General features: G+C 40.9%; 1 protein-coding gene across 4 annotated transcripts in view; it reads right to left on the reverse strand.

Annotated features, from left to right (window-relative positions):
* Positions 1–13,701, reverse strand: part of kdm6a (lysine (K)-specific demethylase 6A) — a 104,432-nt gene that overhangs the window by 6,946 nt on the left and 83,785 nt on the right. For all 4 annotated transcript variants that reach the window (XM_006638883.3, XM_015363377.2, XM_015363376.2 and 1 more), the window contains 10 exons: positions 11,838–11,984; positions 11,240–11,335; positions 11,035–11,142; positions 9,965–10,369; positions 7,698–8,494; positions 3,785–3,914; positions 3,321–3,426; positions 2,259–2,464; positions 262–323; positions 100–174 (listed from right to left, as the gene is read on the reverse strand). In XM_006638883.3, coding sequence (XP_006638946.2) covers positions 100–174; positions 262–323; positions 2,259–2,464; positions 3,321–3,426; positions 3,785–3,914; positions 7,698–8,494; positions 9,965–10,369; positions 11,035–11,142; positions 11,240–11,335; positions 11,838–11,984 — 2,132 coding nt within the window. The remainder of the gene's footprint in view (positions 1–99; positions 175–261; positions 324–2,258; positions 2,465–3,320; positions 3,427–3,784; positions 3,915–7,697; positions 8,495–9,964; positions 10,370–11,034; positions 11,143–11,239; positions 11,336–11,837; positions 11,985–13,701) is intronic.

The raw sequence follows: 13,701 nt of genomic DNA on the forward strand, positions 1-13,701 counted from the left end.
AAAGCTCCCTTTGAAAGTGTGAGAGCCAAGTGCCCTTAAGTGAAATTCATTAGACATTAGAAATACAGCACGTCAGTATGTTCCCTTTAACATACTCACTTTTTCTCATCCGACAAGTCTATGTTTGTCCCAAACTTGATGGTCTTAAAAGGACCTTTCCTGCGTCGTCCCACACTGAAGGAAAAAAAACAAAAAATTGGAAATTGGCACATTATAACAGCACAACAGTATTTAATTATTCCCTCCCAGTAAAAGACTTACTTATCAGATGATGTTGACTCATTGTCTGAATGTTCCTTGTGCCCTTTCTTTTCATTTTCCTCCTTCAAAAAAAACCAAACAAAAAGGTTAGGTTTTGTAACGTGCACAGTAAGAACAGTTTTCCTTTTTTGGTATTCTGTTAAATTGACTACAACTCAGAAGAATTTCTCAGGCACTTTTACTGCCATTGTTGTTATCCTACTGTATAAAAAGGTGGTCGCTACTGCTACTGATTTAACCCTGAGACATATTTTAGTAATTCTAACAGTTAAGATTTGTTATCCAAAAACCTAAATTGGTAATATGGTATAATTTAAACTGTATGTGACACACCACTGAGTTTGACTGTTATGGAAGTAAAACTACTCAAAACATACGATGGCAAGAAATTTCTGTAAGTAAGTTCTACCTCTGTAACGTGGAGGATGTTACAAAAACCCTGACGATAATTAAGGACAGCGCAAAAATTGGTATCACACCAATGCCATCTTTAAATTGCTTTTATAAGGAATGTAATGTCCCCTAGAAAAGAACTCCTCCAATGCAATCCTGCTTCTGCAGTCCTGGCGGTGCCAATAATGGGCAAAGGTCCGTTTGACTTATATTACTACGTCTGACCTGGAGTGAAAACTGAATAAAAGGCCTTGCTCGAACCCGGGATGAATCACGCCCTGGATTTTGAGTGCAGAGAATATCAATGCGAGAAGGGGTGAAGCCACTCACCCTGGGATTGGAAAAAAATGTGGGGAGCCCCTCAAATACAACTGCTCTATAACCATTGGGACATTTTGGACAATTTCTTACATTAAAAAGTACCCTGAGACTGAAACCTTGACTCTGTAAATGGACACAAAAGCACCTACATGGCAACTTGGTCTTATGCTGTTTTAGAGTCTAATGCAGACTATCAAGCAGATTGCTGACATATCCAGAGTGCTCAAGGAAAAATACACTTTAAAATCGTTAAAAACATATGTGCCAAGTACTTAGACTGTTTTGACTACTTAGTGTACTCTCAACAGGTACAGCCAGACATTTGTAGATTTGCTTCAGCCAGACAATTTGCTTCAGCCTTCTGAAGGGTGAGCAGATGCCGACAGGCTCGCCTTGAGTATAAGAAAGAATATTTTTAGCTGAACCACTGCAGGTTTTGACGGCTTTGTGACAGAATCCCGATTCAGCTCAGTAAGCACACCTGTCACTCAAGTGATCAAAACCTGAAAGGCACAGGAAAGGTGTAAAGTATACAGACGTGATACCTGCTAGTTAAGGACTAAATTCATGCTTGCATTCTCACTAATTAAACTCAGCAGAACTGCTCCCGGTTTATCTGGTTTAAAAGCAGAAATGAGTTGAAATTGTTCACCCGTATATTTATAAAAAAACAGCACTGGACATCAAAAAATGACTTGTACACCCTTCTTCCGGAATGGCTATTAAAAATTTAATCACCCCTGTCCTTATAGATGTATCTGAAAAATGCTGAATATTGAAACTGAATTGGAACTAAAATCATTTAGATTAGCACTGAGCTAAAATAATGCTCCGAACCATTCAGTTTTAGGAAACTCAGGGCAAGGAGAACAAGGATCTGGAAAAGATACTTTCTGCTTTTACCACTGCATCATTCCCTTTAACTTTTTTAACCCTTTCTTTACAGAAAGGAAAGAAAAAAAAGCTTTGAAATACAAGTGAGATTTTAGCCAAGACACTTAGTTCTTCAATCTGCACACTTAAATGTCAAGCGGAGAACCTAACCTGCTTCAGCCTAACCCTTACCTACTTTCAACACACAACACAAACCTTAGATTTGAGAGAAAAAAATGAATACAGTAATGCACATAGTTAAGCACCGCATGCACACCTGAAACCAAGATCTGTCAAGTCTGAGGTATTCTGCAGAAAATGGGAGATGAAAAGTAGGGAGGCTAAATCTTTTAGATTTAGGCTAAGATTTTTAGTGTAGCCCCGTTAGTGTTGGGCTTGGCACTACTCACCCGTAGTGATTCCTGGAATGACGAGGCCTGGTACTGTGCATATTTGGCAATGGTAGTATGTGACCTACTACTCTCGCAGCGCCACATCTTCCTAGTTCCAGTCAGGTCCCAATTTTCATCAGTAGGCTGTGACAGCTGTGTCCGTACCTCCACCAGGTGGTCTGAATTCGCTTCTACTAGTGTCTTGGTAGAGAACAGACCTAGATCTGGAGAGACATGCGTTTTCAAACACTTAACGCTTTTTAGCAGACTAAATAAAAGAAAAGGGTAGAGGCAAAGAGGAGAAACGTCAACAAAACAAACAAATAAAAATGACTTTGATGGTAAAGGAGATAGCGTGCAGGAGGGTTTTGCTGATTACAACGGTTTCTCATGTGACAGATTAGACAAAAGATTACATCTGAAGTGCTGTCAATAACCCTTGTAACTACATGGCTTAGAGGCAAACACAAGTGAATCCAGCCCAAATGGCTTGCTGCCAAGGCAAACTACATTGCACATGGGTAACTACAACTACTGCCCCATGTGATTTGTCTCAATTCTTTCTTTAAGGTGAGGCGCAGTGGCATTTGAAAATATCAGCTGCATATCTCACTTGCCATTATTAAAACTGAGTCATTGAAGAAACCATCCATTTAACTACAAAATGCAAGATCAAATTAAATGAACAGATCCATAAACTGGGAGCAGGCAGGTTTAGGCAAATGACTAACTACAGGCATAATGTAGTGACAAGCTTAGCTTGCAGGTGGCGCTGTTGTCCTGAACGTAATGTTCACCTACTTGCCTCTCTTTCACATCTTAAGCACTAACTGGAAGTAGAATAGAATCCCAAAGAAAGGCTGAGAAACTAAAGTATTTCTAAATGTCTCAGTCTCACAAACTTTTCTATTCTACAAAAATGCTATAATCCTTTCCTGTTCCCCTAGGTTACTTATGTCAACCTTTTCAGATGTTCTGTCAAGTCTCTTGTCTCCAGGCGTCTCCTGTCCAACATGGGGATTAGACCACTTCACACAAGGTAAGACGCTCTGATCAAAGCACCACCCCAGTGGAACTCACCTAGTTTAAGGGCTCCCGCGAGACCCCGGATTACCGTGACAGGGTTGTTTGGATTTGTACAAAACTGATGTAAGGGCGGAAAGAAAGCATCGCGCTTATTCTCCAGCTGTGAAAAGATGACATTTCAAAGTTCAACAACGCAGCAATTCATGGGAGAAGGGTGGTGAGGTAGAAAACTCATCTAGCGGATACGAGAGAATATTTTACAGATGTATTTGGCTTTCTGGCCTTCTCTGCCCATTTTTTTGGTGCTATTTAATTCAGAATGAATTCTGTGAGATACAGCGTGTGGATTAACACGAACACTGTGCCCGGGCGATGTTTCATCTACAGCGTGGTTACAGGGCCATACAGCCCAAATTGAGGCCGAACCCTTGCAGTGCTCCAGGTGGCTCTCTCTCTTTGTATCGCAACCAGAGGCCTCACAGCCCACCAGAGGGGGCGCCCTGACGTCTCTTACTCACATAAATACTGGGAGTGGGCGGGTTGAGCTTGTCCTTTGGCAGTGCAGGGTAAGGTGGAGGCGGCGGCCGAGGGGGGGGACACTTGTCCAGTAAAATGCTACTATTTGACAAGCCGTTCTTCCCCAGGTTTCTGAAAAAGAGGAAAAACAAAATATCAGAGTGCGAAGGGCGCCTAAAGAGGATATTTCTGGAACAATGGCACTGCTCACTGTGCATTTAGAAACTTCCAAGAAAATTTTACCAAGTTACTTGCCGGCAAACGCAATTCACCCCAGACCACATTAGCTGTAATGAAGGCCCTATATCTCTGCAGTATTGAGCTCTTACCCCACTCTTTGGCAGTTTACGAAGACTGAAGCTACATGCTGCAAGCCACCGTCTCTTAAGGCGGCAGATTGTGAAGATGGTGACTTGCTCTCAATAACAGGCACACGTCTCTCTACTTACAGTACATCCTCTCAACAGCACTCGTCTGCTGCTTTGCACTTTGTTTAAACCAAAGAAAGGGAAAAGTCTTACAACGTCTAGAATATCAACACCATAAGTCAGAGTTGTTCCCCTGCTGATAGGCACTTTCAATAAAGGAGGCCAACTAAGATCACCACAAGGGTTCCTGTGCGACCTGACACTGCTGTGTGTCAATTTAAGGGGGACTGCAATGCTGTTTTTGTAATTCAGGGTGAGAAAGAACTAGCATTGATGAGTGCATTTCAAACCACAAGAAAAGGAAGATGTACACAGTAACTTGTAAAACCTCCCATTTACATCACAAAACAGGAAATTTCCGGGTGTGCACAGTGCAATTTCTGCAATTCAGAAAGAGGCAACCAAATGTCGGGTGATGTGATGCACCCCTTTAACATTGTAAACAAGCAGGCTTGGGAAGACATCTCTTTCAGTCCAAAAGACATATTGCTCTCGACTTCAAGGTGGTTTTGAAGTGGTTTCGACAAATACAACTTAACTCTGCATGTCAGTACTGGAAACTTTCTGTAGTGAAATATCTGCTGTATAATCTGTACATCACATTACATTACTCATTACAGTGACTAGCGAGCAGGAAGGGCCACATCACATCGCATTTCAGTGGAACTCACTCTTACCCATGACGAGACCAGGGGCTTGCGACAACATGGAGCCTTACAGTACTTTCACGATTTTGTGCTTCATTTGACATTTATAGAAGTTTTCTATACCATCAATAAATTTGTTGCTGTGACTTACTAACCGGCCTGAGAAATTGGGACTACGGTTTCCCTTTAACAGAGAAAGAATGGAGTAAATATCAAGGTTCAAATCTAAAATAAAACCTTGGTATCACATAGGTAATTCCAGTGTTTGTCAAGTCAAAGTACAAGACTACTTAAGCTCCGCAAATAAGACACTTAAAAAGCCTAAACCTAGAAAAATTACCGATAGATGTAGTGCCTATCTTAAAGGGAATAAGCAACACCCAAACAGGAGAGAAACATAGCACCCTTGAGCATGTATTATATGTAGGACCAAAGAGTCAAACCTACACGGCATGTTTTCACAATGGTAAAAATGGTAATGGTATTTATTTCTATGGTCACCATACCAGAGCATGTGGCTTAATGTCCTACTGTTCTACAAAGCAGCTGTGCTAACAGGTACAGGAAAACCCAATATCAGCTTTACAATTAAACATTAAGTTGTTAATGTAGCTGGTGTGAGAGCAGCATACTGCCATCGCATCATCCAGATGGGGCTGCACATTCGTGATGGTGGAGGGGAGTCCCCATTACCTGTAAAGCACTTTGAGTGAAGTCTCCATAAACCACTTGATCAGTGTATGGAAATATTTGTCTTATTTTTAACCTGTTGTAACACCAAGCTTGTGCATCAAGCTAAAACACCTTAGTGATAATTCACTAAGTTGCTCTTAATCATACAATGAAGCAAAGCCTATCTGTTCACATCACTTGTGGTTCATATGTTGGCAGTAGGTCTTCTACAGGTATGTGCAGGTCTTCTGCCACACACCGAAAGGAGGATCTGCAGCTGTTCCTCTATTTCTACTGTTTTTTACTATTTCCCTTGTAGCTTGCATGCTGATGCAACTCCCCATTCAAACTGAGATACCTCTTTGTATTATCCATTACTCCTGGTAAATAAGGGAAACTGACCGAGATCATTCTTTAGACTGGGCATCTTAAAAACAAACAGTCAGCTATCAAATAAATGGCCTAAAAAAGTAATACTTTGAACCAAAACCAAAATATTAACCTTTAGGTCATCTGTGCACAGCCCACTTTCCAAAAGGATTAAGGTTTGTGACTCTCATGGACAGCGAATCTCTCTTATTACGTTCTTACCAGGTTCAGTGCACATGAAGATCTGGGTGATCACTCTCAGCATGTACATGTTCACATGCCAAGGTATTAATTTTAGCTGCTGGAGTTCATACACAGAAATCACACAAGCTTGACTTTTCTTATCTGTTTACATTTGTGCACCAATTATGAAAAGATGAATGAGAGCTGTGTGCAGTTAAAGAACACATGGACAGCGAGGGACTTCTTTGCCTCCATTTCAGGACTAATGAAATAAACATAAAAAGGATTATTAAATCTAGACCATGTAGCACCTGGCATTTTCAGGAGTTTTCTTTTTACAGTACCACATTGCTAAGGATTTGTCTAAAGAATATTTCATTGCCTAGAATCCTTTGTGAATCCTTAAAGATTAATTGACCTGAAGTTCATTTCCATTTATCTATTTCAAGTCCTTTGGAGTAGATCTGTGTTCAAACTAAAACCATAGGCTAGCTGATTACCCCTCTTTGGAGCCACATACTTTGGAACGATCATGTTTTCTTTGCAATACATAAATATTAACATTTTAGGCTTTTAAAATTCAGATTGCTTAATTTTTATACCATATAAGAAGATGTGCATATCTGGGCAATACCAAGCATAAGCACAAAGTTCTAAGATACTTTAGAACTATTACAGAAACCTAAACAGAAAAAAGAAAAGGCAGAAATGAAGTAAGATCAGACAGAGATGCACATGAGCTGGCAGGTGAATGCAAAGTCATGCACTGTCAAAGCACTTTAAGGCCTGGAGCTTTGAAATGCATTTGTACATCATAAAATCAGTCACATTTCAGGCCTGAGTTTTCTGCAATTTGAAAAGCAGAACCATTAATATAACATATAATGGATGATAACTAAATATATTGAAATATTATTATTGCTGCTGCCAAATTTCCTCATCCCAAACCATCAGCAAGCTCTGAGCAAACAGCTTACATTTTTGTTGTGTCAAATTACAAGCTGTTTCAGAATGGGCTCCTAAAACACCATCACTTACTTCAGATACTGTTCTTTCAGAGAAAAGCAAAGTTTAAATTATAACCACTACTCATTTAGAAAAGCAAGGTTCTCTCCCTTAACACCAGCACATTGGTAGATTCAAACAAACAAAAATGAAAGAAAACCTCTATATATTCTATATACTAGTAAAGACAATTCCAGAATTCTGCAGAACACTTAAGAATTAGTGTATCAGGCTGAAAGGAAACGGTTGCTTAAATGATGCAAAAACAAAACAGTGCACAGCTTGTATGCGAGTGCAAATTCCTTTTCAATAGATTTTTTAATACTATGCATCCCTGAATTAAGAAGACTTTACTTCAGCTGTTCAGCTAAAAGGTTTATGCTTCTTGTCTTACAAAAGAGGCGGAGCTCACCAACAAGAGAGCCATGTAAACAAAATCCAAATACACAGAGGTCCTTCTGACAACAGCCAATGACTTTGAAGAGCAACCCCACACCAGGACCACCCACGCAAGCTGTCTTCTCTAGACAGAACCTGTTTCTCTGACCCAAGGGCATACACAAATCAGAACACAAATGCTCTGTGCACAATGCTGATGGCCAGCCACCTACCTGCAGGCTTTGAGTACTTCTGCAGAGCTGGGGTAGATGGAGACCGAGGATGATGGTGCAAGCGGAAGGGTTGGTTTGTGGCTGATTGAGGGTGGGTCTACTTTCATGGGGCTTTGGGAGTCCTCAAGACCTTTTCCATTCACTGTATGTCCCAATCCACCGAGAGGGCTGTTAAGGCTGGTAACACTGTTTGTGGTAGTTTGTTCTGTTGATTTGGGAGAGGGGGTGGCTGTGGAAATGGCTGAAGAAGGTGAAGAGGCAACAGAGTTCTCTTGAGTCTTTGAGCTGTGCACGGCCGGGTGAACGTTATTAACTTTTTCACAGGCCCCAGGATCCCCGATATTATTGGCTTTTCCAATCAACAAGGCAGAGAGCTGAGGATTGTCTGAACTAAGTACACCTGGTGACTTGGATTCTCCATGGCTAGGGCTTGAAACAGCGTCTGCCATCACCTGATGGACGTGATTAGGGAGTCCTTCAACAGTGGCAGTGCTGTTCGGCGTCCCTCCGGAATGCCTGTTGATGTCAGGCCCCAATGTTGTGTTGTTTCCTGAAGGCTTGCTCTCTTTGGTTAAGGTAATGCCTTGTTGTCCACCTGAGGTAGCAGTGTGAGGAGGAGAGGAGAGGTGATTGAGAGCAGCCCCCTGTGTTAGTGAATTGCTAGGCATGGTGGAATGTCCAACCTGATTTTGAATACCAGTGCCAACTGCCTGGAAATGCTGGGAAGGCCCAGTGGAAGAGAAAGGTCGTTCACCATTAGGACCTGCCAAATGAGAACTTTGACCTTTGTGAAGCCCCTGAAATGCACAAAAAAAGGCAGCGTATTAATACAAAAAACTACCAAATGGTTTTAGATATTTGACTCTCTAAAACACTTTTTGTATTACCATTTTGGAATTAAAAGTGAACCCACATCGCTGTGCCATGAAGCCTTCCATTCCACTCCTGAGATACATAAATAAACTGCTACAATCTCTTATCTGTGATGTTTTATTATGTATTTGATTAATATGAACCAAAAACATTCTGATTACTTGTCTTGTGCAGCTTTTCCTCTCAGATCTTTCCCTCTCTGGACAATTTTAAGCTAAAAACATGAATTGGCAGAAGATATTCAGCATAACAGGTGATATCACCCTTCCCTTCAATGCCTGGTGTTGAAATCATTGTTAGCTTTGAAATAAACTACTCATAAACCGTAAGCATGTATTCTCATATATCAGACTGTTTAAATGGGGAAATAAAAAAACAAACCATACACCTAAACAGATTGGCTTTCAAATCTAGGTCAAATCCTACATACGTTACTAACTACTCAACACTCATGTTCATCTTCCAGCTGCTTTTTCATCAGCACTCTGATGAGATGTCTCTTAAAACCAAGAATGACAATTTGGTATGGGAGGCTACATCCCAGCAAAGGAAAATCTGTATCCAGCTATCTGCGGGGCTTATTAAACAAGCATTACACATTTGACAACATTTCTAAACCATGATCTGGCATTAGCCTCTGTGCAATCTGTGGATTTAATGTTAAATTAGGAAGACTCACCCTGAAAGAACTGCATAAAGCATTTTATTATTTTAAGCTGATAATCTTACTCATGTAAAACCTACAACGATCTTACAATGGTAAACATACAAGAAGCAAATTTTTCATTGTCTCTGGTATTACATATGGAAAACTGAAGTGATAAGTCTTTTGTTATGCTGACATCTTTTCAAATGCAACACCACATTTGAATTGTGTGTATAAAAAACATTTTAATACGTAGATACAAGGCCATAACCATATGTAATTAAAATCTTGTTCATCCATTTCAAAGCTTTTATTTTAACCGTTTTCATTTGTGGTGTTAAAATCCATGAATTGTAGACGAGGACAAAATAGGCTCGTGCACTAGGCTTAAGTTATGCAAAGCATGGTTTGGTAGATACTTTACTAATCAATTTGGTATATTTCACACAGGGAAACATTTGTGCACATCTCTGTAGAAGATTTTGTCAGTAATTCTCATTCAACAATGGCAAAAGAGATGCAAATCTGTACTTATCAAGCGAGAACCACAGAGATCTCTACAGTATCATCACTATGGACAACAGCGTGACCTTTGCTATGCAGGAGTAATGGACTGATTTACTGAAAGACTCATGAATAGATTATCTGAGAAACCCTCACTAACAATTTAACAATGTTACTTAATCTAAAGTGTTAACCCCCCCCTCCTAAAAGTCAGAACGTGACAAAACAGTGAGGTATCCGGTACCTGAGTGGCGTTTACGTGTTGGTTTTTCCACGGCTCCGCTGCGTTGCTGCTGCTGCTGGTCGGGTTTGTGCAGTTATGAGGTAGACTTAGTGCGTGTTGCTGCAGGTAAGGCACGTTCCCGTTACTTCCCACTCCAGTTAAGTGATTATTGCCTACAGAAATAGTGTCTGTATTACCCAGCATTCCAGCTGTGCTGCAGGGAACTGAGCCTGCTGGGAAAGGTCCGTTGGCCATGGGCTGCCCAGAGGAAATGGGCCGGACTGCAGGCTGCAGTACGTTTGGCGCTCTGGACAGAGCCACATGAGGCTGCGCACCAGAGGCCGGGTTTGTAGGCAGTGACGAGTCGACTGTTGGCCCGTTAGGAACAGCAGTTGGTCGTACCTGTCCGGCTGCATTTTGTCTCATCTGGTCGGAAGAGTGGAAAAAAAAACATCAATATGGTCTCCGGAAGAAGCACACAAGTCTGGGAATGTTTCTTTTGCATTATGTTTTCACACCCTGTTCAACCTGCGCACTCCAGCCAAGCCCACGCCACGCTTTTTCTACAGAGGCTTGACAGGCCTAGGGTCCAGGTATCGCTCCACGCCTTTGCCATAGCTGAGGAGTGCGACAGGACGGTTCAGAACCCCAGCATAGCACATTTTACAGAAACAAACACTCAGCAGTAACAAAATGAATTGGTACTTGTTTTTTTAGATAGTTTTCAAAGTCCTGCATTGCTTTTCAGATTAAACGCATTATTTAGCAGTTTGGAAATGATCGGCTCATACAAATTTGCATTTTAGATAGAAGACCTCAGTTCTCTTCATTACTGGCATATTCTCCCTACATGAAATGCAACAAAAGTCTGCAATACTTCAGGAGGGCACGGATGAGAGTGCCTTACTTAATTTACAAGATTACAATGAGGAGAACAAGATGGCAAATCCCTTGCATTTACAGAGTACTTCCTTTAAGAGGATCTTAAAACACCTTACACAGAGGGGAGCCATTTAAGCCACCATACCATCACCTTTATCTTGTCAAGACCTGTAACCTCTAAAGAAAAGGCCCATTCAACATAAGCGTACCTGCTGCTGGTGCTGCTGCATCAAAGCAAACTGCCCCTCCAGCTGTTCCAACAACTGCAGCTGTGGTGGCTTCAGGTTTTGCCTTTTTGCTCGTAACTGATCCAAAACCTTTATTCAAAACAGAAAAGACCAGAGTTTGTGTCGAAAGAAACTTGATAAAATGTATATAACTTTTCTATGAAGAAGTGACATATTACACATTTACCTGTAGCTTCTGTGGTGTTAAATACCAGTTAGGAACTTGCTGTTGCACTGGATTGTTTGAAACAGGATGGCCGCTGGGCCAGGAATCTGGAGTATTCTGTTTTGATAAGCGGGAGAACATAAATTAAACCTTTAAAAGGTGCTAGTGGTGCAGTTACCTAAACAGCAAAGGTACTACTTGTCGCCTGAGGTAACTTCAGATCACAATTCTTATGCATCTCCTAAAGCCACTTTCGCAACCTATAAACCTTTAAATTAAAGCATCATGAGATTGTTTGTTTTTGTTTTTAATTACTGAAATAATGTAGTGGGCAACAGTTTCCTGCAGTGGACCGATTAGCCCTTTGCCAAATTAAAAAGCCGCACTGCCCCTCCCCAGTTTTCACAATTGGACGTTGTGCTCTACTATCACAGCACTCAAGTCTTCATTTTCAACAAGCATTGTCAAGAAATAAGAGGTAAACCACTCAAACTACCAGTTTCTTCTTATTCTTATAAGAGTCAGGTTACAGATGTGACAGGTTTGCAAATCGGCTTCACAGAAACAGCTTGCTGTCCAGTCTCGAGCAGAGGGCCCCTGACTGAAAGCACTTGTATACCTTGGCTGGGCTTGCTGTTCGTTTTCTCTTGGCAGGACTGGACTGGTCATCTACTTGGCTTGAAGGAGCCATGTGCTGAGGCAATGACTGCTGTGGCATTTGTGACTGTCCAAGGCCTACTTCAGTATTCTGATGAGGTTTACAGGCCTACAACACAGAGGGGAAAGTGACAGACACCATGGTTTTTCTGCTCTTCCAAATTACTCGCACAGCCTACATTTGGTCACGGCAAGAGGTTGCTATCCCACACAGGACAGAAAACCTGCACTGTGAAAATTCTCCGTGCTTAATTGCCATGTGAAAACTAACTAGATAAACATTAACTTGAATCTCAATCCATGTGGACCCAACTTAACACAACAAGAATGACTTAATGTAACCAGAAAAGCACAAGGTCCTACAGTTAGCTCTTCTGAAAAAAACGATTACGTCGGTTAACACATTCACGCATTACAAACTCAACTTACTCCAGAAACTACAAGCTTGAATTTTATGGAGAATAATCTACAACATATGGGACTCTTGACCCTGTATATTATATAGATATGTACATGTAAAATCCTCCAATTCCTTTGAACTGCAATAGAGCCTGTGATGTTATACAGCTGGATGCAGTTTACCTCTGACATTATTTGACAGACCTGTCTTACGTGATATTACTGGCATTCATTTTTTAAAAAAAAAAGATCTAAAGAAACATTTTCAGCGTTGTGACTCCTGCTCCTGAACACCAAATCCCTTCAGCTTGGGGAAACCAAAATCGCAATGCTTTCTACAACTGCACACACCTAAACTGCCCCAAGGAGGGCAAAGTTTACTGGAATGGGCGAGATACACGCCACAGGGAGAAGAAAGATGTAGCAGTTGTGTTGGAACCTAAGTAAGGAGAACAATGCAAAGACAGGTAAACCCATAACGCAAGCAAAAGGAATGTTCAGCTATGTCAGTACTAATACTAACACAATCGATCACCATGATACTGATTGAGACCTCTACAAGTGTTGGAGAAAAACCCGTAAGCACTCATGCACAGCAATGTGAAGGATTCTTTTTTGTTATGCTTGTATAACTCAATGTACACAACCAACAGATACTGTTCATGCACATTCAGCTCCACTGGTAAACTTTAAAGAATAATTTGTTTGCACTCAGTCATCCATGAGGTTTCACTTAAATGGCAAGCAGTTTACCTGCATGTTGGGGAAAATGAATGAGTGGCATTATTTTTACCATTTACATAACTGATGAATGCCATGATTATAGATACAAAGAAAAAATAAAAAGTCACCCCCCCCCCCAAAAAAAAGTTGTTACTCAAACATGTCATTGACAGAACTGTCCCTCAGAGTATTACAATGAACTGCACAGATAAATGAGAACACATAACACTGAAACTTCCCTACATGACACAGATGGGGAAAGCTAGTTCTGCCTGCCACATCAGGAGACTTTACTACTTCTAGGACAGGACATAACCTTAAGAGAGTACTTCTGAAACCTTGAAACACAACCATGTTTCTCATTATGAGTCAATGTTTGGATTAATCTGCTTAATTTGCATGGACAGCCCTTTTCGGCTTTGCAGGCATGCCATTCAGATTTCTGAAGTCATTTTGAAACTGATGATTAATACCGTCAGTAGTAGTAATAATCATAAGAAAAGTAACAAAATACAAGGCCACGTTCACTAACCCTTACATTCAGTGTGCAGTTTTTTTCTCTCTCTAATTGTAAAAGGAGAAAACAAAATGCAAACATCGCAAACTTTGGGCCGACAAGCAGTTTCAATGACAAAAGAAGCTATGGCCTGTTTCATCCCCACTTTGCACCGAGACTGCCTTTTTTTTTTGCTTTTTGGCAAGAA

This window comes from Lepisosteus oculatus, chromosome 15 (assembly GCF_040954835.1).
Source record: "Lepisosteus oculatus isolate fLepOcu1 chromosome 15, fLepOcu1.hap2, whole genome shotgun sequence".
Lineage (NCBI taxonomy): Eukaryota > Metazoa > Chordata > Actinopteri > Semionotiformes > Lepisosteidae > Lepisosteus > Lepisosteus oculatus.